Here is a 26,501-nt window from a genome sequence, read left to right as displayed (position 1 = left end):
GTTTGAGTGGAAAACAACCAGCATATATTGCTTGGAATCTGGCTAAATATACTTCATATGCTTCGTTTGTGTCTGAAATGTCAAAAATATCTGTCCATTCAGTCTGTCTAATCATTTCCTTGAAATATTCTAAAGCTTTAGGTGATTTGGAGCGATACATGCACACTTGTGTCTGTTTGCACGGGGGCTCTTTGCGCTGTACGAACAAAAATATGGGGAGGTGGTCGCTAATGTCGCAGGTTACAGCTCCTGACTTCACAATCATATCAGATGAGTTTGTAATGAATAAGTCCAGCAACGATGACGATGATGAAGCGACTCGTGTTGGTACGGAAATGACATTATAAAAACCATTGCACTCCAGTTGCGATTGAAATTCATTTCCATGTGTAGACGTTTTGGATAGATCTATGTTAAAATCTCCAATTGTTAATGCATATGCAGAGTCATTTGCGTAAGAAAGAAAACGTTCAAAGAACTCGAAGAATGAGCGAATATCACCGGTAGGAGGGCGGTAAACTACTGCAAACAAATTTTTATCCTTTTTCACGCTAAGTATTTCATAGTATTCTGTGACAAGACTATATTCATTTAAAATTTCACAATGCGATAACAACGTCAGTATCGACACGCCGCCTCCTCTCCTATATTTGCGATGTAAACAGAAATGGTGATATTCAGGCAGCACAAAATAGAGTTTTGGTTGTACCACGTCTCCATAAAAAAAAAGGAAATCGAAGTTGCAATGACAAGATTTTAGCAATGCAGATATGTCATCCTTTGTTGACTTGATTGATCTTGCATTTAAGTGGATCAGTTTAAGACACTTCGATATGTTATTTTGTCTGATAAGTTTAGCGACGTCTTCGGGACAAGTGAAAGCACTGGCCATTTCTGATATGTACATCGATAATCATCAGAGGATCCTCTTAAGCAGAAACATCGCTGTTCAGGACGACTGCAGGTGACACAGTATCATGCGCGTCGCTACTAATCTTGTCTAGATCGGCTTCTCGAGTGATCGGAATGATTGGGGGTGACGTAGTGCGCCGCGCAAAGATGGAACCATTTCGTGTCCATACGAACTTCCAGCCATGCTCGTGCTTACGGGTAGAAGCCATGCCTAACAGTTTTTTCATAGCTGGACATAGGTGCTCATTTATGAAAATGGGCTCATCTATAGGCAGGCCTAGGGTAGTGTTTGTTACTCGTTTCTTTTTAGCAAGTTGAAGAACTTTGTCACGTTTTTCACGGCGTTGAAATTGAATGATAATATTTTTCTTGTTTGCATCTTTGGTCGGCACCCTGTGACACACATCAATGTCATTCCGCGAAATAGGTTCGCCAATTGCCTCACCAATTTCCCCAAGCAACTGTGCAAGATCTTCATTTGGCTCCCGCATTACTCCTTTGATTTCTAGGTTTCTGTTACGCGAATATTGTTCATACTTAATGAGCTGTGCTTGAGTTTCAGCCAGGTCCTTCTCGGCCTTCAAAAGCCTCTGCTGAAGCATTTGGTTCTCCTTTTTCAGTTCTTTGTTTTCGCTCAAGCTTACATCAAGTCGCTGGTTTGTCTCATCAAGCGACCTGCTCATGAAGTCCATGCTTTCTTTCATTTCATCAACAGAAGTTTTCACATTCCTCAGTTCGGACCTAAAACTGCGTTCAAGAGCATCTTTCAAGCTTTTCAATTCTGCCTTCACTTCCTCTCTAAAATCCTGGAATAACTTCTGAACTTCTTTAGCCATGTGAAAAAAAAATGCAAATAACAGCAGGCTAGAAAGAACACACAAGACACTCAAGGCAGCAGTGACAGCGAGAGAAATAAGACCAGATTCACGAAAACAGATCTATGCACTAACCTGCAAAGTGTAGATCTAATCTTAGCCTCTGCGTGCTACCGCTGTTACTGTTGCCAATGAGCAGATTGCTGTCGATGTTCAGGCTTTATAGCTGTCGACCATGTGTCACGGGGTCCAACTTGTCACGTGGTCCGGCTAAGGGCGCTTGATACGATGATCAGAGCAAGTAGGCAGGGATGGTTACCTGATGAAACGGTGATGATTCCCGTGGTTGATAGCGATGCCTTGCTAACCGTTAAGAACTGCCGCGGCGTTCCTGCAAAGTGTAGATCTGATCTTAGCCTCTGCGTGCTACCGCTGTCACTGCTGCCAGGAGGTAAGGTGTCAGCTTTCCGCAGAGGGAACTGGCAGGAGGGCCCTTCGGGGCGGGCTATTTTCGCATTCCCAGAGGATGTGCGCCTGAGTGGCGGGTTCTCCGTTGTTGGCGCTAAATGCTATAAATATCGACAAAACGAATAAGAGGGCATATTAAGGCCATTGTTGGCGTCGTTTTGTAGCAATACGCGTTAACACTGCTCATTTAAACACTGATGGCACTGAAACATCCGTTCGAATCTTGCAATGCACTAGGGTCTGCCACTCAGCTCCATAACCATAGGCACCTCCCTTCAAGATCATTTCATTATAAATAAAGGTCTTCTGCTCCTCCTCCTCCTCTGTGCACATAATAAAATTGGTTCACAGAAAAAAAAAACACGCAGTGTCGTCACTCTGGTTCTGTTGACACATGCTTGCGTCGTAAGCGAAGAGAGGACGGTTGGGCGAAGCCAAAAAGGGCGAAATGGATGCCGCAGTAGAGGGCCTAAAATTTCAACCACCTGTGGACTTTTACCGTGTCCTCACATCGCAGAGCACATGAACGCCTCGCCGTTTTATCGCCATTTAAACCCGCCCGCCGATTGTTCTGTGCACACCCGAACAGTGCTTAAAGGAAAGGGAGGAAGATGGGAAGGAAAGAGGAGCTATAGTGGAGAGCTATGGAGCAATTTCGGCCACCTGAGTACATTTAACGTTCTCCGACGCTGTGGTGCAGTAGGTAATACGCCCTATTAATGTGCTGGAGCCAGGGTTCCTTCCCGAATGCCGGGGCTTTCTTTAGATGATAGCAAAACAGAGCGGCGTCCATGTGCGGTGTGATATCAGTTTTTGTTGTGGTTGTGCCTGTACGAAGAAGGATAATAAAATGCACGTTCCTGCTCTTGGCTTTGTATCTGAACCAAATCCGCTGCCTCGTGCGGATAGAAGGAAAAAGAGAAAAGAAAGAAAAAGAAGAGGGAGAGAAAGACGCGCACCGCAACAACAGCTGTCATCCACCACCGAGGCAGTGGCGGGTGCAATGACGGCCTGCAACAGATAAAAATTCGGTGGCAGGCTAGCCCCCGCCGCAAGCGGCGCGACCTACCTGTCCCAGCGCCATCAGGGCCAGGTTCAGCCACTGTTCTCCTAATATCAGTGCACGTTGTTGATTCCCAAGTGGTCCGAATTGCTATAAAGTCCTCCACTACGGCACTTCTCTTTCAAGTTTCACTCCTACTTTTTCTCTTTCCTCGCAGCCCAGGTCAGGTGTCCCCAGAATAAGTGCGACAGACACTGTGCCTTTACTTAGCACCTCGACAACAAATTGGACAAACTCCTACCGGAATCGGCCGCCTACACCAATGCAGCGATCGGGAAAGAAGACGACGTAACCTCGGTCGCCCTATTAGACACCGGGATTGCCATAGCAATCGAAAAAAACCGAGATCTACCGCCGGCAGAGGCGGAGGAGATTGCAATAGCCATTGTCATTGCACGACCAGGCGTGAAACACGTCATCAACGATAGCAAAGCGGCGGTTAGGAATTTTAACAAGGGTAGAGTCAGCAATCGTGCTGCAAAACTTCTGAACGAGTAGTCTCTCGCCGAAAGCGTGACCATAATCTGGACCTCAGCCACGCCGGTCTCGCCGGCAACGAGGCTGCCCACATGCTCGCCCGCTCCTCGCTACCTCGGGGTGCTGCGGAGGCCTCCACAACAACATCTAAAAGCAAAGAATGTATTGGTACGTTTAGGGATGTAACCGACAGCCTGAAGAAAGACCGGATGATATATCCGCCACCAGATAGATCCCTGAGTAAAAAGGAATCATACGACTGGAGAAGACTCCATGCTCGAAATTTCTTTTCGCCCGTGTGGAGGAGTTGGACGGGTGCCAGAGGGCGGAAGAGGGACGGTGCAGAAACAGAAATTTGTAAATTTTGCGGCCATGTGGCAACATTAGATCACATAATATGGACATGCGTTCGTGCCCCAGGGCGCAACGCGATTAAAACTAGCGATGAATGGGAGACCACGCTAAGAAACTCTGACGAAAAAACTCAGCGATTCACCGTCCGCCTGGCGGCCGGGGCTGAAGACCTCTTCTCCTAGACGGGGCCAGGCGTCCTCTGGCCGCGGTGCGACAGACTGCCTCCCCGGACACCTGCGTGCGGACACGGAGGTGGCTGCCGCGCCATATTAGGCGGAAATATATGTTCTTCCTCCTCCTCCTACGAAACCATTAATATGTTTAACTTGCCTGACCTCATATAGCAAAGAAATGCCTTTCTTTTTTTCTTCATCGAAACAAAATGCAGCGAATGGTTTTGGTTGTTGTTGTGGCTGTAAGAAGAAGGAAAAATATGCATGGGCCTGCTACTGGCTCTGTAGCGGAGCCACCTCCGCTGACGCGGTCGGAAAGAAGAGAGAAAGTAGAGGCGGTTTGGTTTGATTTGGTTTGTAGGGTTTAGCGTCCCAAAGCGACTCAGGCTACGAGAGACGCCATAGTGGAGGACACCGGAAATTTCGACCACCCGGGGTTCTTTAACGTGCATTGACATCGGACAGCACACGGGCGCCTTGCTTTTCGCCTCGGTCGAAAAGCGGCCGCCGAGGCCGGGATTCGATCCCGCATCTTTTAGAACAGTAGTCAAGCGCCGTAACCACTGCGACACCCCGACGGGGTAAAGAAAGTAGAGAAGAAAGAAAAAGAATTAGGAGTGAAAGGGCGTCTAGACCTGGAGGGCGTCCAGATGGACGCCCATTGACTAAAATTAAGATTTTAGATCCGGCCACGGCGGTCGTCTGTGATGAAGGCCTCCCAGGCATTGCTCCGCTTTATGAAAAGCGCAGGCCTAATCGAAAGGCTATGATTTTGCTGTTACGTTACGTGATATGACTGTGACGAGATGTGATGTGATGTGACATGTCTGTGATGTGACTGTACTAATTTCACCCATCCTTCTCTTACAACTTTTATATCCACTCACCCCTTTCCCCTAGTGCAGGGTAGCAGACCGGTTTCTTTTACGGTTTAACCTCCCTGCCTTTCCTCCTCATCTTCCTCCTTCTTAGCCGGAAGTGAACTATCTATAGTGACAGAAGGACTGGCGTTTAGTGCTCAGCTTTCGCCGGTAAGGGTCGCAGTCTGAATCAATTAAAAAAAACAAAATTTATAGAGAGCTAGAGACGATATAGAGAAGTTCACACTAACTTTTAAAACAATTTTTACGAGCAGTTGAAAAAAACGTAATGTAAATCATGCAACTAAAAGGCCTTCAATAAGAGCAAACTCTTTACATTACTGAAAAATACGTGATGGAGTCAAACAACCACGAAATTATTCACAGGCTACTGTCGCAGAAAGACTTATGGAGAGTCACAATGTAGCCACCCTGTAGACAAGTGCCACTGCCTCGCAGCTCTTGCAGGCTTGCTAAAAAGTGGGCTGACCCCAGGAGCTGAGCAATAACACTGCCACACTTGCTCTAACACTGGCTAGCTGGCCTAAGCGACGCGGCCTCAATAAATAGGGTGCGCCGAGCCTCTCTGCTGCAACGCTCCAGTGGCACGTATAGACGTAACTTTTGCTGTTGTCTTTAAGCATCATCTCTTCCTCCCACCGAGCCGCTCATCATCATTGGTCAGCTTCAGCCGATCCTTCTAGATGGGTCCTGTTGCTTCTCCGGCAAGTTAAGTCCCCGTCGCAGCCGGGTGATGAGAGGGAGGTGACGCCGATGCGCGAAAGATTACGGTCTCTGCTCGCGCGGGAAAGATGTTTCTCCAACATTGTCGGCCTCTCCAGGCGATGCTGTGCACGTAATTCCTTCAGGCTGCGCTGATTCATCAGAAATATGCGCCTATTTCATGACACCAATGCAGGCGAAACAAAGAGGTGTCCTGATATTTTTCAGTGCTCACAACATTTTTTGTGGCAGTATCCTTGTCAAAATTGAGGCCTATAATTCATAGATCTACTATAATGTGCAGCAAATTCTTGTATGGAAAGAAAAATAGGTTGATTATTTTTTGTTTGCTACATAGAGTGCCATGTAATTGTTTCATCTAAGATAAATTACAAGTGTAGACCTTCCTGTTTCCTTAGGATTCTACAGGAAGCTTGCGAACCATAGATCAAACTTCGAAATTCATGAGCAGGGTACTTGTGTATTGTCAATGCAAAGTTACTCATTGTTATAAGAGATGCCATAAATAACAAAGGATGACATTTAACTACACACCTCGAAAGAGCTATGACGATCGCTGGAATAACATTAGCTCTACTGTCCTTTCTGCCCTTACATTATGCATTATATATTTCTGGCCCATGTTCTGTTCTATTAGCAAAGTTCAGTTTTGAGAAAGCTTAACTTTAATAACGCGTATTCTGTATAATATCGGGCAGAAAATAGAGGAACTGCCTATATAGCTAACCATTAACGCCTAGGAAACTAACAGTTGGAATGCCAAGTAGGCTCTGCATATATATCTCTTCCGTAGCGTTGGAGCAACTGAATCTCTGAGGAGTTCGAGCTACAACAATTATCTTTGAAGCAATGAGGCTCAGCATTTGCTTTTACAAAACAACAACGCATCCAAGTTGAACCAATAACTGATATAAAACTTGTGCAAAACATGTTTTCAGCCGATATTCAAGAAAATTGAAAAGGTCACCAATATATTATTCATTCTAGGCTTATTGTCTTATATACATATTGCCTTATGTGACTTACGCTTCGAGAATGGTAAGCTGCACGAGTTTGCCATCTGAAAACTACTTCCAAACGTTGCATTTATTTGAACGCTGTGCCTATTCTGTATTATGAACTCTGAAGATAAAGAAATTTCAACCAAATATAGTAAAGAGTAGTGCGTTTCCTGTTAGGTGTAGGACTAGCTATTGAAGTTTCCTTCAAGGGACGTGAATACTAAGGCTCAAAATAAAACATTCTTGGTTTCAGTTTATGTGTTCAAGACTCCAGTGCTCGATGTATTAAACAATAACTTTCTATGTTAAGAAACCAGTCACCAATCTTCAAATAGCATCGAACTCATGCGTACGAAATTCCACTCAAAGTCGAATGCGACTCACGATGCGCGCTTCCTAGCCCCTTTTAACTGTACTGCCTTCTTTGCCGCACCCCTACTGGAAAAATTGTACGAGATTTGTACAAGACTTCTGTACGCAATTATTGCTGCGTACACCAACGTGAACGTACAGCCTAGGTGAACGTACAGCCTAGGAGAACATACAGCCTAGAACGTACAGCCTAGGAGAACGTACAGCCTAGGTGAACGTACACCCAACGTGGCCGTACAGCCTACGTGAAGTGTACGACATACATGACATGCATGACTGCGTAATCCCATCACAAAACTAAACGCGTATATATGCAGAGCTGTATGTTAAGAGCTGCCACTAGTCTGTGGCCAGATGTTTCATGTCCTATTTTCTTCTGCTCCTTGAGGTCTGCTGCATGCCAAAATTTAATCAGTTTATCACCACCTGATTTGCCGTCCCCTTCACAGGTTGAATTGGGAAGTGGCGCTTTCTTGTCATGTATTTGACATCGTCGATCAAGTGCAAACCTTAATATGTAGCAGGAGTGTAATGTCACACAATTTATGTTTGGAGACTCTTCAGTCTGCGTTACAATTCTTGTATTTGCATCAATATGTTTTGAAAATATTTATCGTAGTACTGTTGCATAACAGGTGTGTAAAAAATTAGAGCAGTGCAGAATCTGCATTGGAGTAATATGAAAGCACGGATGCTGCTGTTGGTTGCTTAATTCACTTCTTGTTTACCCATTTTAGTCTTTGGTACTTTCAAATTGCGTGCCAAAACCCTCCTATGCCCCTTTCCGGCTCTACTTCCGGTTGCGTGTCACATCCTTGACGTCACCCTAATTGACTGACTTGACAATTTTAGTGTTTGGTACTTTCAAATTGCACGCCCAATACCCTTTTTTTGGCTCGACTTCAGGTAGTGTGACGTCAGCTTGACTGGTTTAATTAACATGTATTTGATACATCTCTGCCGCACCCTAATTGACTGACTTAACTATATTTTAGTATTTGATACATTCAAATGTGGCGCCAAGCCATTGGATCACAGTAGACAAGCGGAATTATGAACAGCGTTTAACGATCTGGGGGTGGCAGAGTGGTAAAGCGCTTGGCTCGGGATCCAAGGGATGGAGGTTAAATTCCTGGGAGACAATTTTTTTTTTTTTTTTTAGGAGGAGTCGCACACCTCTTAAGCATTGCTAGGCAATGCTGGCAGAGCTTGGCGAGGAGGCTGCACAGCTGGCCTTGGCTGTGACGTCACACGCATGTGCAGAACTAGGCTATGTGAAGCCACGCGAAGCTGCAGTCTGATACGCGTAGACAAGCTTTCGCTTCAAAAGGTACGGCATGCAAAAACCTGTGCGTGGTTACCGACCCGCACACAGCGTGAGGATTGTTCGAGACTCAGGACTCGAAAGATGCAAAACAGCAGTGTGATCTTAGAGGACGAGAGACATTGACATAGGAATGCTACCATGCTATAGTGATACTCTGCATGGTTGCAAGGCTCCTACACCACTGATGTTTGTGTTGCGCATAATACTAATATCCCATCTTTAGGCATTGTGCAAGGCCTCAATCAGTGTTTGCTGCAGTTGTGACAAAATGTTTTGCAGAAATGATGCCCTCCATGAGATATGCCTCATGTGTAAGCATGCATGCTTGGAAAAGACACATGTGGTCACCTGGATTGGCTTTATTCATGCCATGTCTCAACATGGCTGACACACCGTGGTCACAAAACATCTGCTTTCGGTCCACCAGGTTGAAGCTTGGATATAGGTTCCCTTGTTCTGCTGCTCTTGACCTGTTGGGTTCGGGCTTGGATACAGGTTTTCACTGTGCGACGTCTGCAAAATGCAAAAAAAGCAGGACTATATCTCAGATCCAAAAATTCAGCTCATGTCTTTCCAAACATTTTGGGAAAAGGACAAGTAGGTGCTATACTATTATTGGATAACAATTCAATTCAAAAAGTTCGATTCTGAACTACAGAAATCTGAGGAACTGACACGAGCATACAGACTGTTCAGCATCAGACCACCACAAAATCTAATACCTCAGTCGAACAGATATTTCAAGGGCCTCCGAACCATATCCTATCAATCAATCAGATAAATGAAGGGGAAATGAGGGTATTCGTTATAATACATGAAGAAAAGAAGCCAACAGTCGGCGAGGCCAAGGAAAGCACTAGGGATTGTACTTTGTTTTTTTGTTTTTTTTTTAATTTTTGCTTCGGTAATCACACAAATTAGTAATGTAATCTGTTTAGGGGAAAGATAAACACAAAGTAGAAGGAAAAACAATATGCCGATGGTGGGGACCGAACCCACGACCTTAGAATATCTCGTCCGGTGCTCTTCCACTGAGCTACATCGGCCGCTGTTCCACCTGCTACTTTCTTACGTTGTAATGTTGTCTCTATACGAACCTTGAGAGTGTTCACCAGCGCTGCCCTCAACCATAGCGGTGGACGTGGAATGTCCTGTGTTACCGCCAGTGTCACATGGAACGTGATCAAGAGCGAGGGTGAAAGCTGTGCTAGAACCCTCTTATGCTACCTTCGGCTTCAAGACTTCCAGAACCGAGACCCTTGTAGGCTACAAGCAGATAAATGAAGGGGAAATGAGGGTACTCGTTATAATACATGAAAAAAAGAAGCCAACAGTCGGCGAGGCCAAGGAAAGCACTGGGGATTGTACTTTGTGGGTTTGGTCCCCACCATCATCACGTTGTTTTTCCTTCTACTTTGTGTTTATCTTTCCCCTAAACAGATTACATTACTAATTTGTGTAATTACCAAAGTAAAAAAAAAGACGAGTACCCTAATCTCCACGTCCACGTCCATCTCTATGGTTGAGGGTGGCGCTGGTGGACACTCTCAAGGTTCATATAGAGACAACATTAATACCCCAGAAAGTAGCAGGTGGAACAGCGGCCGATGTAGCTCAGTTGGAAGAGCACCAGACGCGATGTTCGGAGGTCGTGGGTTCGGTCCCCACCATCGGCATGTTGCTTTTCCTTCTACTTTGTGTTTATCTTTCCCCTAAACAGATTACATTACTAATTTGTGTGATTACCAAACTAAAAATTAAAAAAAAACACCCAAAGTACAATCCCCAGTGCTTTACTTGGCCTCGCCGACTGTTGGCTTCTTTTCTTCACCTATCGACCAATGACATTTGAACACCGCTTCATGAAAAGCTACAATAACTACAAAGTCAAGAGAGCAGTGCAAAACTGGAGATTTAAACGGCCTTCGAGAAGTAGAAGTGTGCACTCTTGGATATGGCTCAGCATACACGGCTAAAGAATAAAACCAAACCTGAAAGATTATGCAATCCTACATATACGATGATATGAAGATGCACCTCGACTCAACCTTCTACATCTGCTCCAGAGTGAAGGAGACAGCTGTTCCTCTACTCAAGGCTTGGTTACAATTCATGACAGCCTCCGAGCGTTCCTTCCAACAAAGTCTTCTTGATAAATACCATGTGGAAAGAATGCATGGAGACCTTGACTGAAACCTTTACTCCCAGCGATCCTCGAGGCATTTTTTTTTAGAAATGAAGCTTTACTTTAATCGCTCCTCGAGTGCATTAGAAAACTAAAGTTTCCTCACGAATTTCAAAGTGGCAATGCCACTAATATAGGGCCACTTCGACCTCCACTTGCAAACATGAGGCATTGTAGCGTTCACACGCTGTGCGGACTTCATTCTACTGCATACAAAGCCTTTCATTAAAGCGGATACAATAAGATTCACAGACCCACTCTTTGAAGGATTGGCTCAGTGGGAACCTCAATCTGACTCGAAAATACTGAAACATTGTTTCAAGAACGACCAAGACAAGTCTCCCGAAGTCCATGCAGCTAACGATGAGCATGGATAGCTGTTGTCAGATGCAGCTTTTAATGCTGTAGTTGATCACCGCATTATACTGCTGTAGTATAGGCATATTTCAAGCTGTCACCGAATGCCTCAGCAACATTTCAGAGCGTGCCGAGTGCCAAATTGCAGCAAGCATTTGACGGCTAACAGCAAGCAAAGCATGTGCAGGGGTTTCTATGAACCACTGTGAACCGTGGTGCAAATGTAGGGACTGGCATATTGTAAATAGGAAGAGGGAGGTACCGGAGGTGCAGTTGTGCCATGGAACACCTGTGCTGCACACATCGATGGCTTGCTGATTGCCTCGGTACATAATGTCTTTAGACGCATGGTGCTGTGGGGATGGGGGGTCAATTCTGTCTTCAGAGTGGCTCAGGGATATTCGCAGTCAAGTACATTTACAATTACAGCTCCTAGCTTGCTTGGAAACAAGCGGCATTTGATTCTGAAAAGTCAAATTTGTTGGCTGGGGTGCATGCGCTGCAACATGCTTCTTTGAACCTTACATGTGCTCACGCTCACTGCCGAGCACTCCGAGTGCAAACACGCAACTAGGTCGCTAGACTTCACAGCAATTTTAGCAGTTCTCAATGCCTAAATCCTGTTCTACACAAGCTTTATGTCAATGAGAGAAAATGTTGCCAGACGTGAATTGTTTTCAGCCATTTTTCATAGTTGCCTTGTTCATGCAGTTTTTGTTCTGTTGTGGCCAAAGAAAGACAGAAACGCAGGCAGCCAGGAACGTGAGTTTTATTCACGAATGCCTTTGCTTATATAGCCCTTGTCTTGCGGATGCGCCTAAACTGACATCTGATTTTGCGCAAAACAGGGGCTATATAGGCCGAGGCGTTGGTGAATAAAACTCACCTCCATTCCCGGCTGCCTGCGTTTGTGTCTTTCATCGGCCACAACAGAGCAGTTTTACTAGGCTGGGACTTTTTTTTATGCAATAAAGCAACTCGGGCTATCAGAGATGCTGTAGTGGAGTGCTCCAGAAATTCTAATCACCTGGGGTTCTTTAATGTGCACTGATGTTGCATAGCAAACGGGTGCCTTACTTTTCGTCGCCATCAAAAAGCGGCTGCCGCAACCTATTAGGCTGCGACTCTTGAGGCAGCTTGTTGATGTTGTTCAGAACGACTTGACATTAGAAAATGACCAGGTTACACGTAGTGGCATGTACTTCCCAGGCCAAATTTTGGCCTTTGTCTTGTCCCTGTATGCCATGTGTGCTGCCTAGAGTGGAGGGATATTTCTAGAGGATACGAAGTCATAGGAAATGCTGAAAAGCATTCAAGAATCTCAACTGAACCTTGAGTAGAGAAGACTGTTTTCTTCACTTTATAGAACTGAGGTAGGGTCAAGTGGTGACATGTTTGTGAATTCGACCCCAAGGGCAATTAAAAACTATTCCACAGGCATAACAGACTCATGCCCTAATGTCAAGTCCTCTGAACGTTCAGAAGCAACCTCAATATTCACAGGCTAGCAGAACATGTTTCGCAGGATGCATGAAAAGGCAGCTGTGAAAAACAGCTGAAAACACTTTAATGTAAGGTAATCTTACTGCTGCTGTGATACAGTTCATGTAGAACATGACATATGCATTGAGAAATGTGAAATTTAGTGACCAAATTTGTTTATTAAGGTTTGGTTGGAAGTTGCTGCTACACTTGCTCTTTGACCTTGCAGGACTCAGGGGCAAGGGAAGAAAACATGCATGCTGCTTTGCAACGTACGCACCCAAACAAACAAATTGAACTCCATGATTGGTTTACAAACAAAGCTGGGAGCCACAATGGTCACTGTGCTTGAAAAGCCATGCCTTCTGCCTACCGTGAATGTGTCTCCACAAAACGAGTGAACCAGCCACTTAGACAGCACCGCGAGTCTGAAGACGTCTGTACTACCCTGATATGACAACTAAGCCATTGATGCCTCTAGCACAAATGTTCACATTGTTCCAAAGGCTCAGCTGTGCTGCTAGTGGGCCCCCAGCTTCCTTTATACGTATGTGTTAAGACCAAAAATGGGAAGACTGCCCAATAGGGGGTGATGAAGAGGCCATGTTTGATGCTTCAATGTCCGAAAGGGGGATGGGGGGGGGGGGCTGCCACTTTCAGGCAGTGTCCGATGAGTCCTAATCTAAACATCCTGAGCATACAAACATGCAGCAGCAAGCGTGCAATACATGTCTAAAGGAGTACGCCGAGATATCTACAGGCCGTCACCGAGTGTTCTCGCTACGTCTCCATAGCTAAAGCAAAACTGATCTGCGTGCCCACCACCACAGTTTTCTCTCAGCACCATCGGAGTGCTGTAAGTCTTTAATGCAAAACCATTACTAGCCTTTTTACACGTAATGTCGTCTGCGACCGTTGTTGGCTGTGATGGTTCTGAAAGAAAAACAATCCCGCCATTGTTGTGCATAGAGCAGCTTGGTAAGATGAGGCATGCGGCTGAGCTCAATACAGGAGGATCAGATGGTGTGACATTTGGAAAAACCCTTTAACGTGAAGTGCACCGAGCAGCTGCCCTTAGCTCAGATCGAAAGCGAAGCCAGCAAAGCATCTATATCTACTGTGGCTGCATTAGCTGCGCACCGCTGCCTACAAGAAACGCAGTACACCAAATGTGTGTGTGGCCAGCCACACCTACTCTCGCTCAGCTAAAGTCTGCTTTGATTGATTTCCTGCTTAGCCAATGGTGCCAATGGTAGTGGGGCCTCTGATGGAGATGCTGGCAATTAAGACGTGGCTGCTGATTCCTCAGTGCCGGTTTTGCAAAAGCCATTCTTTGCAGGCAGAAGCCCCTTATCGGAACATTTAGGGCAGGGATCGTGCAATCAGAAAGTTCGGTCAAAAATCTGGTTTTCTGGAAAATCAAAGGGTTGGAAGGTATGTACGCAACATGCCTTTCCCCACAAGTGTGTCCCTGTCTCTGGAAGTCACCATGCAGAGCAAACTTGCTTAGTCTTCAAATGTGTATCATAGCTCTGCATAAGTAGGTTCTAAAACATTGCTCCCATATAGTGACAATTTGAAATGTGCAGCACCACAGAAGTATGTGATGACCAATTACAGCATTGCAGTTTGTGATAGGCCATGGTTATGCATACTTGGTGTCAAAAGCTGGGATGTCAGGAGGGTAGCCAAAGCTATACCACGAAACAATATGCCAGAAGTTCTGGGTTGAACAGGGTTGACCTGGGCCGTCACTCAGCCAATGCTTCACAGAAAAGATCTGTGCATACTCACTGCATCCACTTTTGTGAAAAGCTGGATAAACTCGCAGAACAAAGCACAAATAGCGAGCAAATGATATAATGTTCCGTGTTTACAAGTTGAGTGGCAGTCGATGAGCCCTCAAGGTCACCTAACTGCCAACAAATAAAAAGAAGGCATTGAGGGCTGCATGGAGTTGAAGTTCAAGTGAAAGTATTTTTTTGTGAAGTGCCAATTTCCTGTCATGATACTCAATCTCACAAGCTGTACGCTGCCCTGCGAATGGCACAGGAGCCCTGGCCCATTCAGGATCATACAGATTATAATAGGTAATTGTGCTCCTACGTGCCTCTTGCTCCTTGAACTGACCAGGGTGAAAATGGGGGCACAATTATCTACAAAGACACTTTGCAAAACTCAGAGTATCAGCTATCCTGCACAGCGCGATTTCTGTGGGAAAATATTTTTGCAGGTCCTGGGTGCACAGTCACGTCACACATGGATGACTTAGCCTATATGACACATATATGTATCTCCTAGATTTTTTTTGTAACAGATGCACACTGCTCAGTCAAGACGAGATGCGCGGGAGTGTAGTCAGCACTGATTCTGTGCGTTTGCAATTTTTTGCTTTCGTTCTGTTTCTTTCGATAGTTTAGTGGGGCAGCTGGTATGCAAAGCGAAGCGGGGACTCTGGAGTTGAGTCGGCTTTTTCGCATCATGTCACCGGGATGGTGCGTTTGCTCTCCGCAGTGTAATGAATATGTGCAAGGGTACTTGCCATATGTGGGGCTGCATATATTCAGTGCCAGAGCTTGAGTTATTTGCGAACACGCCCATACACATGCAGTTTTGTAGTGGCGCAAAAAATTATTCTGTCAAGACAGAGTATCTTCTAAACGGTGCGTAAACATTGATATTTGGATTAAGCCATGAAAAAATATACAAGATGTTTCACATAAGGTTTGGTTTATGGGGTTTAATGCCCCAAAGTGATTCAGGCTTGTATCACATAGCGGGCTTACCTTAAGGTACAAAACCTGCCCCAGTGCACGGGCACAGAAGCAGCCAAACCTTCAGTGCTCCCTCCACTGCCACTCAGGCTATCACAGCGCACACCTCACTGCTACGGAAAAAAAGGAGCAAGCGTGCATACTGCTCTGTGCTTTGCCAAGGGCAGCTCCAGGTGGTCTCTCTCGTTTGAAACAGCGCCACCTGCAGCCCCCCCCCATTTTTTTATCCTCTCCGCACTGCTAAGTAAAAAAAAAGGAAGAAGCATTCATGCTGCTGTGCGCTTACCTCGGAGAACAGCTAGAGCCCCCTCCCACTACCTCCACTCCCCCTTCCCACCCACCCACAATTTAGAGCGCCCCGGGCAGCTTGAAGCAGTCACTCGTTTTAAAGCACTTTGACAGGCAACCTCCCAGCACTCTTTCGTCCTTCCCGCATAGGCGAGAAAGACCTTGCAGCCCTTTTCTCACTCCCTCCCAGTAGAAGGAAAAAGGAAAAAAAAACGCCACGCAGGATATGCAGGAATAATATAGACACGTCACTTTTGTGTCAACAAGGTATGGGTTGCTTTTGCCTGAGCAGAAGATAGGGAGCACTAAAGATGTAACTGCTTCTGTGCACAGTGTGTTAGAGCACAGGGCTCAATCGGCCACCTTTGTACCTCAAGTTAAACCCGTTACCTGAAACAACTATAGTGCTAAAAAATTGTTTGTTCATGAACTAAGCCACATCCTGTATAAATTCACAGCTTAATTTCAAACATCAACATTTATGTGCCCTTAGAAGATGCTCTTAGTCTTGAGAGCTATTTCTTTTCGCCACTACAAAACTGCAAGTGTGTGGTGTGCATGTGTGCAAATAACTCATGCACTATAAATATGTTCGCAGCCCCACATAGGGTCAGTACTCTTGCACATTTTCATTACAATGAGGAAAACAAACGCACGATCCCACTGCGAAGAAGCAGACTCATGACTCAGTTCTTGTGTCGCTCGAATATCAGCAACCCTGCCAAACCACCGGAAGAAAAAGAATGAAAGCTAAGCAAAAATTGCGAACACACAGAATCAGTGCTCACTCCACATTCCCCCGCATCGTGTCTTTTGACTGAGCAGCGCTTTTCTCTCAAGAAAAAAAAGAAGAAAAACTCCACGAGTAATGTGTAGGTGACATATAGTAGGCTATGTCAACGAAGTATTTTGTGATTGTGCACTGACAACCTGCAAAAATATTCTCCCAATCCCCGTTGCGGCAGAAGTTGGGTGCAATGCTGAATATTTCTGTATTAAGTCTCATGTTATGCACGAATCTTGGGAGGAGCATGCCTTCTCTATTGAAAACCGGAAGGGAAGGGAGGGAGGTTATGAATGGTACCTGTAAGGTTAAGGTGCTCTTAAGCGCTTAATCCCTTTAATAGAGAGAGCAAACCAAGGCAGAGTGGAGCAGGTAATGGATGTGGTCATTGTCACAAGAGATGTCTCCCGGCAGCACCCTATTTCTGCCCCCAAAACAGGTTTTGCCGCCACATTGAAGGGGTTTTCACTGAGGAGAGAAGCACTGCAGAAGTATTCTGCCGGAACAACCCCATACCGCCATTTACATTTGCTGAAACTTGTGAGTTCTCCCTCCTCACTCACAAATCATGAGGATGTGCTTTGGTCTACTCTCCATGGAAGGGATATGGTATCGGTTACCTTTAAGCCTCAAAACAATGCTTTTCACAAACACGCACATATTTCAAGGTGGAAGCAAGGCCACCTGTTTCTTGCCACATTTGTTATCATCAGCCGCTCCATTTCAATGAGGACAGAAGCCAGCAACACTTTCCTCAGTAGTTTGCAGTACCTCCGCCGCCAATACAGCTAGCCGAGAAGTAATAACTGCTTCACATGATTCCACATGCACAAATTACATCAGCTTAACACTTAAAAGTACAGATAACACTGAATTTTCCCATCCAATTAAGCGCTCAACCACTTCCTTTTCAGTTGCCGCAGTGCTACTGGCATCCCGGTACGTGGAATCCCAGCCATGGCGGTATGGTGAAAATCTGCAACCAGTATGCACTCAAGAACTCTGATCACATGTGGCGGGCCTGCCACTACTCAGAATACTGTCAATCATTTTCAAATGAAAGATGGTAGTACTTATGTGAAAGCAGTGCAATGTCAAGACCACTGAAACCTATATCGACTGCACTGCCACTACTGTTTTCTGCTAATTTATCTTGCAGTCAGAGGAATATAACTAGCCCAACAACTGCAGCAGCCACAGTGAAGGTGCATGAGCCTTCACTTCAAGGTGTACTATTCTCACATCTTATAAAGTCAGCTGGTAATGACATTTGTTTCAAAACTTCTGGCTTTTCCTACCTTAAAAAGAAACTTGCATTTTCTGTAAAATAGCATTTTAGTGAATAGAATGCAGAAATGTATAACACAAGCCAGCTTCAGCTTGTCCTCAATGTCCTTTTATTACCCTAAAGCTGAACATGACCTATGAGAGACATCATGAAAGAGGGCTTCTGGGCTAATTTCCAGAGCCCTCCTTCTTCCACAAAAAGTTCTTTAAACTGTGCACTGGCACTGCCCAACATGTAGGCAAATTTGCATATTGCCTGTATCGACAGGCCCCAGGCACCATTCCATTCCATATTCTCAGGCTCAGCAGCCAAATACCATAGCCAGCCATGGCATTTGGTGGTTTGCAACGGCAGCAATCAAAGAAAACACTGAAGAAACCTGAACCTCAAAATAAACATAAGGAGTCACAAATGCAATAGTAGGTTAGGCAGATAAGAAACTACACATGCTAAAAAATGTCTTCAGCACTTACATCAATGTCCTACTTGCCCACCATAGCACTGTGCGATTCTGACAAAGGGTATTGTAGAGCTTGAAGAAGCCATTGCTTTGAAGCCACATGGAGCTTGCTGTAAGGTAAAAAGTACCATGAACCAACAAATTAAAGCGTAATATAGTGCAAGACCTACATGCAGAGGCTTTGTGAGCAAGAAATAAAGGCATAGAATAGGAACACCACAATACTGTTTTTTTTTTCTTGAAATGATGCGTGGCATGCTGGTGTAAGTCACTGTATGAATTCGCCTCTGCCTGTTAAGTAATCCTAAATTAATATTTTTTTGAATTCAAACTTTCACTTTAGGATTGAATTCGTTGAAGGGCAACTGCCTATAAAGCCAGAGAAGAAATGTTGACATCACCCGAGACATACCAACACTGAAATAAATCCTTTCACTCCATCTTGTCGCCAGCCTGGCAAAAGAACAGGTCAGGCATCACAGTGCCCCTAGTTACAAATAAAGCATTTACTTGATTTTAACTGCAAGTACATTTTAACATCAACCTATCCATAATCCACTAATGCCCACTAGGGCCAAGATCAGGCAAGCTTTCCCTTTATGCTTTATATCGAGTGAGCCTCTTAATTTGTAGTGCAGGGCCTTAATACATGCCTGCAACTACAATACTACTTTTCTAAGAGATGTGGAACTTCATTAGAATTCATTTTATGACCTAAGTAGCAGAAATTGTATTTTATCTTGAAACAAGCAGCCCCAAAAAACAAGGCTGTGAAAGGAGACAAGACAGGCGCTAACTTGCAACATATAAAGGAGTCAAGCAACAATGCAAACCACTCAATCACTTATAAGCAGAAAGCAAAACCTGAGTCACTAAAATTTAAGAGCACTTCCCTAATCTAGATATCCCAACTCACTGTATGTTAACACGATGGACGGCTCACTAGCACATTCATTACCTAGTCGTGAAATGCTTTCAGCTTCAATGATTTTCCGGCTGATTTGAAATGGATGATAGCCAGAATGCGCGCAGCTGAAAGAAACTGAAAGCAACCAGTGCATTCTTTACAATGCACAGCCAAGTTGGTACCTCTACCTATATCTACATAAATGGAACCGTTCGGATATTTTAGTGATTCATGTTTTGCTGCCTGCTTATCAGTGACTGAGCAGTTTGCGGCGTTTCATGTTTGCGTCAATAAAATTTAGTTGCGAGTTATTGCCGGCTTGCCTCCTTTCACATCCTTGTTTTTTCGTGCTGCTACTTTCAAGATGATGCCTTACCAGCTCGTGCAAATTGCCATCCTTCTCAATTATGTTAGTCAAAGAAATTTACTTCATTTGGTACTGACCAACACACATGACCAGGTTTGATACAACTTAAAGGCAATCAAAGAGAGCATCATCATAAATCATGAAAGTTGGCTCAGAAATGCACCTCTCCATGCCAGTGCAGCTTGCACAGACATGAATTTCTGTGGTAAACAAAACACTGGGCTGCTGCAAGGGTGGTACAGCAGAAGCAGAGGGTGCTCCGACAGTAAGAGGAAACATGGCATTGAATCTTGCTATACACGGAGACATGTTGTGGGCTATGCAGCCAAGGTACGAAAAGAAAGGAGACAAGTTTTAGTCTCTTTGCAGAGGAGAGTGGTTTGCTCACTATTTGGGCTACGCATGTGCAGGCTTGAAGTGAAGGGAGAAAGTTGGAGAGTTAATGCAAGGTCACTAGCGCTGAAGTAACCCACTCTACATGGCAAGGGAATAGAGGTATGTTGCCTTCACTTTCTTGCCTAGCTTCAGCTGCATAGCCAGACATTTAACCTTGAGTATAGTGATGTGCTACCGTGTAGAACTGAACATTGAAAGCAGCACAGGAGTACAGCACCATTATTCTATCCATGATAAACAGGTAATACAGGTAAAGAGCACGCTGCACTCTAAGGTTGCTGACAGCGTATTTACTTATCTTATATTTAAAAATAAAGAATTTATTGACCCATAATATGATACTTCTGCTATTATGAGAACTCCACAGCTATGTAAATTGGATGAATAAAGTGAACCTATGGATAGCTTGCACTGACGACTCAGTAGGCACCCACTGGTGAACCAAACGTAGAGCAAAAATCTGTCTAATTTGCATTCACCATCTTCATCATGAAGGTACTGCAGACACTAAGCACAGTTCACCATCATAGCACTTATGATATCATATCCAAGCCCTCTATAAAAGCTACCCAGATTGTCACATGAACATTTAAGCAGATATGACTTTCCAAGGGTCATATTATGACACTGACCAAATTCTCATGAAAAAAAAATATGACCAAATCAGCACCTTTCTCTGAGTTCAGTGCATGGGTGTGAGATATGCTTTTACACTTCTTTTCATCAACTGCTACTGTTTCAGGAAAAGCGGTCATCAAACTAAGTAACCTGAGTAGAGTTGCAAACAACGAAATTTAGGAGTGTGGTGAGGGGCAGACTTTGTGGCATTGCGAAGGTACTCTACTAATGCTAACAGCAGGCAGCCTTGATTTGATCATGGGGTTAAACATGCCAAAGAAACTTTGACTTCGAGGGTCAGCCATTGTAGATAGCTCTGGATAATTTCAACCATCTACGCTTCTTTAATGTGCACTGACACTATAAAGCACATGGGCACCTAGCATTTTTCCACCATCGAAATATAACCACCCCAGCTAAGACCAAGCCCGCGTCACCCAGCTCACTAGTCAAATGTTCTAAATGCTGAAGCTGCCACAGTAGGGTGTAGGCAGCCTTGAGGCAGGGTTACATTTGCAGGCATGTTTTGTACAAGCCAAGCTTATATAAGCTAGGTATGGCCAAGCTGTGGCTCATGAGTAGCATGAGGCTCCTTGCAAAGTCCAGGTGCAGTTCACGACTGCTTGGCACCTGTTCACCTCTCACCATTCACAGTATTTCTGCATCTAGAGCCAGCTTCTTTTTTTTAGGAAAAAACAAAACAAAAATACAGCCAGCTTCTCTGTTCTTTCCCCTTTAAGTTCCAAACCACCCATTATTTAGTATCCTTTTGAACAATGAAACAATGTGCCACCCTATGGACACACATCTAACAGAGCTGCTCACGACTGTAAACATGCTCATTCGAGAACTTCAATCTGCTTGCTTTACAAATGGGGCAGTAGAGGCATATTAACAGTTGTGGCATGAGTTCTTCACTCTGACCACCTGCTTTGTTAAATGAAAAAAAAATGTCATTATCATCATTTTGCTCTTTGTAAAATTGTGCCTTTTTAGTCGAGAGTTCTCATTAAAGGTATGGCAGCTGTTGCTATAGGCCCATAGTTAACGAGCTGTCTGACATATGCCCGCATTGTACTCGCTTGCTCGTACATAGAGCTGAGCCTTAGCAACCTTCGTGGCGATGCAGAGATGTTTGCCCATGCTAACATCTTGGCATTTCCATAATGGCGCAGATCAGTGTCTCCACTCCCACTCGTGCTGTGAGCATTCCTGTCACTAGCACATATTAAAACCAAAAGCGATGGCAGCAGGCAATGTGACATATGCCAGCAGAGAGATGTTCACTTGCTTTTCCTCCGTACATAGTGAATTACAATCCCAGAACTTAAGTTGATTGCCCGCTCCACAACAGAGCACCTGCATCCAGCACAGATTGTGTCCCAACTGTGTTTGGAACTCATGCTAGCGCAAGTAGGTAGTGCCCATGGACTGACAGAGGAATTGCCAGTCATTCTGTGTGCTAGCCTGTGCTTCGTGTACACATGCCGTCTGTTTTAAACCTGTAATAGGTCTGCATTTCTCCTGCTACTCCTTAGAATGGTGTTGACCTCAACAGTTTATGCCATTCTTTCAGATAGTCGAGTGTGGGCAAGCACGGTAAGATTTCTTTGGCACTATTCTCAAATAAAACAAAGACTCAGATCATTGTTTTCACTGTTTCAGAGTTGAGGAATGGCTTCGAGTTCACAAATAGCACACAAAGATTGTTTCTGCACGTAGTTTTCCAGTCGCATTCTGAGCAGAGGTCTTTAAAAAAGATTATTGCAGAATACTGCTGCTCTCAGACTTGCTGTCCTCAAAAGTGAGCTTTAGTTCATGACAGCAATTTGCATTCATAGCAGCGGCAAGTACCAATAGTCCATTATTGCAGAGGGCACAGCCAGCGCAGCAGAGACAATCTACTGGAAATGGTAGGTGCAGCTGAACACATACTCAAGTAAACTTCCAGCCGGTCCTGTTGATTTCGGCAGAGCAATCCAGACTGCTCCATGGAGCGATCTTGGCTCAGCAATCGCTCCCCATCTGTATTTGGAAGATGAAACCTGTGTTCCGGATCTGCATTTGGAATACAGTTGGTCCAAAATGAGCAGAAAAGAATGTTCTGTAAGTGACCACAGTCTGTTGTTGGAATTCACCATTAACAGAGTTTTACTATCTACCACCTCGATCTGCTCATCATTTAAGTAGCATAATAAAAGTCTGTGATCCTGCAGGGACCTCCGATCTCACACAAAGGATTCAGTGACGTAGCAGACACAACACACATCAAGAGGTGCCAGATAGTGTAAATTGTAACAAATGTTATGCTAACTCTTCGTTACTTGCTAACAGAGCAAACAGTATGTCCGTCATCAAACCTTCTTTTAAACCCTACTTCATGGCAATGGAAAAAGGCATTTCGAGTCCACTTGAGGTCTAACTTAGTACAGTAGCGATGAACAAGCCCCTGAGCCTGCCATGTGCCAAGGCGTAAATGCGCTCCACTGTATTGCACGAGTGAACAACCGGAAGGCTGGAAGCTTGAACAATCTGTTTCCAGAAAATGGTGACGTTGTTTGGGCAGTTACGTTGGAATAATAAGCAAGCACTCTGTTCGTACCTTCATCTACTGGATTTCCTCTCAAAAGTATGTATGCCCAGCAAACAATGTCTGCAACTTAATCCAGGAGTAAAATCACAGCATGTTCTGAGGACTTCGATCATAACATTGAGTTTTTGATCATTCCAGTCACCTCAACATCAAATCCAAGACATATGTGGCAGCTTATGGAACATTCGCACATACAAAACACACCGAGAAATGCAAGCCAGTCAGTCTAAAGGCAGCCTATCATCCTCATATTGTTCATAGCCTTCCCATTGCCACCAAGTTTGCTTCCCTACCAACCTCTGAACGTGCAATGTTCCACCCCAACTCGGGTTACACACAAGCAGTGCACCAAGAAAGGCAAAAGTTGATCACTAGCTCCCACTACGTCAACTCGGAAGAATGTGCAGAGTCGGACCAGATATATAAATTTTCACAAGAGAATTCAGTCAAGTGTCATGTTTCCATCTTTCAACTTTACTTGCTCTCTAGCAGATCTAGCTGGGATTCATTTTCAACAACTTCAACATATTTATCAGGACTGCAGTGCAACTGCCTCTATTATCCAAACTTTTTTTTTTTTTTTGCTAAAGTTGACATGGTGAGTGAGCAGTCTAGTTATACAATAATTTTTCCCAGGTTTAACAGCCAATTAGAGAAATAATTTTTGTGAGCTTTCCTTTTTAAAGCTGCTTTGCTGACAAGTTCCTGCCTGCAAGCCAGTGAAGAAAATGTGGGATTATAGCTATCTGCACACTCCCATTAAATGATCTCAACACTGACACGATGATCAAGTGATATCTAGGAAGATATTGGCACCAGCGCAGCAAGCAGTCTGCTGCTTGTGCATCATGACGGGCCAATGCTATCGAACTGCCAAACCTTTTATCATGTCAAAACACACTCACCCGATCGATTATTAATTGTGAAAGGCTACGCACTCAAAAGTGGAAACACATCCATTCAAAAAGTAAAATGAAGTAAATTGCAGAATGTAACGTGACTGTTCAAACCATGTATGGAAGTGCATGCGGCCACCAAACGATTCATAAATGTGGTAGCCATTCATGAGCTAGATGCAGACACACCCCCACTTGTTGTAACTAAAGGAAGAAGATAACGAAAATGCACGGGCCTACTACTGGCTCTGTAGCTGAGCCACCTCCACTGCCTCGTGCGGACAGAAGAGAAAATAGAGAAGAAAAAGTGGGAGAGAGGCATGTCGCGACAGCCGTCGTCCACCACTGTAACGGTAGTAGGTACAAAGACTGCCTACAACAGATACAAATCCAGTGGCAGGCTAGCCCCCGCCGCAAGCTGCGGTGACCTACCAATCACAGCACCGTAGGGCCAGGAGCAGCCACCCCCCGAAACCACTTCCTTATCAACATTTACAGTTGTTTCTACAAAACATGCATAAATTTAAACAAAAACACCACACTGGAATAATACCTTAAGCAAAGGCTTGTTTTGCTTGGAATCCTGCATGCACTCCTATATTTAAAACCTACATGAATTTCATACACTGAGTACAAAAAAACCTGCACACATTTTGATTCACATTTCATATCAGGAAAGATGTCGATGGGGCATCCCAGCACAATTAGTTCAGATTTTTTTCCTTCATTTGTAGATAATTACACAAGAAAATCAATACTATTGGTACTGTTGAATGCATAATTAACTTTACACCTTACTGCTATTTTTGGACTGAAGGCCTGAGTTTGGTGTCGGTCCTTTATATGCACTTTGTAGTTTTTGTGGATTACTTCAGTCAAAACAAATTATGCAAAAGAAAATGTGAAGCCAATACAGGTGAAAAAATTCAAAATAGCTAAAAAAACTTTTTTTTACCTTCTACTTGCACCCAAGGCTCGACAATGTTGCTTTAAGTACGGTTACAGCTGAATCATACTGCCGTCGCGTGTTCGCCGGCTCCTTATCTCATAATCCGCAATATTTATGGGACATTTGAATAATGAGCAAGCCCTGTCGTAACGCAGGTAGGTTTTACCGCTTATTCAGTCCGTGTAAATTCAATGCACAAGCGCCGGAGCTTCAACTGCAGCACAACATAAGGACCGGGTCGAGGCACTTAACGAAGTTGCCCATACTAAATTCTTGCCGAAGGCTGAATCGCAGTACGGCACCGGCATCATGCACCCCGCAATGAGCTTACGAATGATGATTTGTACGGCATATTCTACTCCAATCGTGCAGCCCATGACACTGTCTCTTTTCCAAGGCACTGCAAACGCATTAAACCTCCCCCCCCCCTTACTTCGTCAAAACCAAACAACCGTTTGTTATGGACGCGTCTTGTTGTTTACGAACTAACAAACTAGCATTGTGTTGGCATGCATGACCAGTTCTGCGCTGTTTTCAGAAGAATGTGCAGGACAGAAGGAAATTTACTTACATCTGAGATGCCAAACGTGTCCCGGGTGGTGACCGCCCTCCAATAGTCCCGCCGTCAGCGTAGTGTTTCCGGTGAAAGCGCACAAAGAAAGACGCACTATCTGTAGGGCACGCCGGCACGCTTTTTGCACAGGTGTACACAGGTGTACACATAACCTGACGGCGCTTCTGCACATCGCACGAGCTATTTTGCTGCGCTCTGTGCCTCGTAAATCTCGAGAGCATGACGCCGCCAGCAGCACAAAAGAAAGCGCGACGCCGCGACGCCGCCACCAATGGCTATGACTAGCACTACAGCTTCGGCTGCTTCGGCTGGTTTCGACTTGTTTCGGTTTCGGAAGTTGCCGACTTCAACGGCTTTGCTGTTCGCCTAACAGCGGCAAGCACGATGTCAATTGTCTACGCGCTAACGCTACATGTTTGTCGTGTATGCGCGCCTGTAGTTTGCGCATTCAGAAATGTGGCGGTGCTAGCGAAAGCTAGCGGTGGCGGAAAAGACCACCGTGAGTTTCGCTTCTTTTTTTGCGATCCTGGAAAAACTATGCGTGCTTGTCATGGACGTCGGGTTGACAGATAAGAAATGCGTTGCGGTGGTTCAGCAAATCGGAGCTTTGGCCCAATGCATCGCCAAGTTCCTTGCGAAAGCTCCTGATCATAAACAGCGACAGTGGCCATTGTTTTAGTTGAGCGTTTATATTGGAAGATCAAGTGATTTGTTTGGAAACAAACGCCGAATCGTGCTCGCACACTGTGCCACTGGTCACCTGCGAGCGATAATTTCTTTTGTGATGTGTGCATCACTACTACCAGTGTTAAGCTCTTGAATGGTGATGAAATTTTAATGGCTCTAGCGTATAGCAAAAGCAAAAACAGCTCTGTGAAAGCATGGCGCCTGCAGTCAGGCAAGATATGCCACATGCAAAAATAGCTTGCCAGTCAATAATAGCTTACCGGGATCCGGTAAAAACGTCCCCGGAAAAAAACGTCCCCGGAGCAAATGCCCCCGGAAAAAATGTCCCTA

The 26,501-nt window shown here is 44.7% G+C and overlaps 1 protein-coding gene across 1 annotated transcript; it reads right to left on the bottom strand.

Annotated features, from left to right (window-relative positions):
* Positions 1-8,919: 8,919 nt before the first annotated feature.
* LOC146188408 (uncharacterized) lies at positions 8,920-25,755 on the bottom strand. The gene is made up of 4 exons (XM_084603105.1): positions 25,482-25,755; positions 22,408-22,530; positions 18,198-18,294; positions 8,920-9,079 (listed from the first exon to the last, which is right to left on the bottom strand). Exons 1-4 carry the CDS (start codon positions 25,654-25,656, stop codon positions 8,965-8,967), a joined length of 510 nt encoding a protein of 169 aa, XP_084459231.1. The 5' UTR covers positions 25,657-25,755; the 3' UTR covers positions 8,920-8,964.
* Between the last annotated feature and the right edge of the window lie 746 nt (positions 25,756-26,501).

The sequence above is a fragment of the Amblyomma maculatum genome, chromosome 5 (assembly GCF_055883805.1).
Source record: "Amblyomma maculatum isolate TAMU_Amacu chromosome 5, ASM5588380v1, whole genome shotgun sequence".
In the NCBI taxonomy this organism is placed as follows: domain Eukaryota; kingdom Metazoa; phylum Arthropoda; class Arachnida; order Ixodida; family Ixodidae; genus Amblyomma; species Amblyomma maculatum.
The sequence above is the reverse complement of the archived record's forward strand: the minus strand, read 5'-3'. Positions and strand labels throughout refer to the sequence as shown.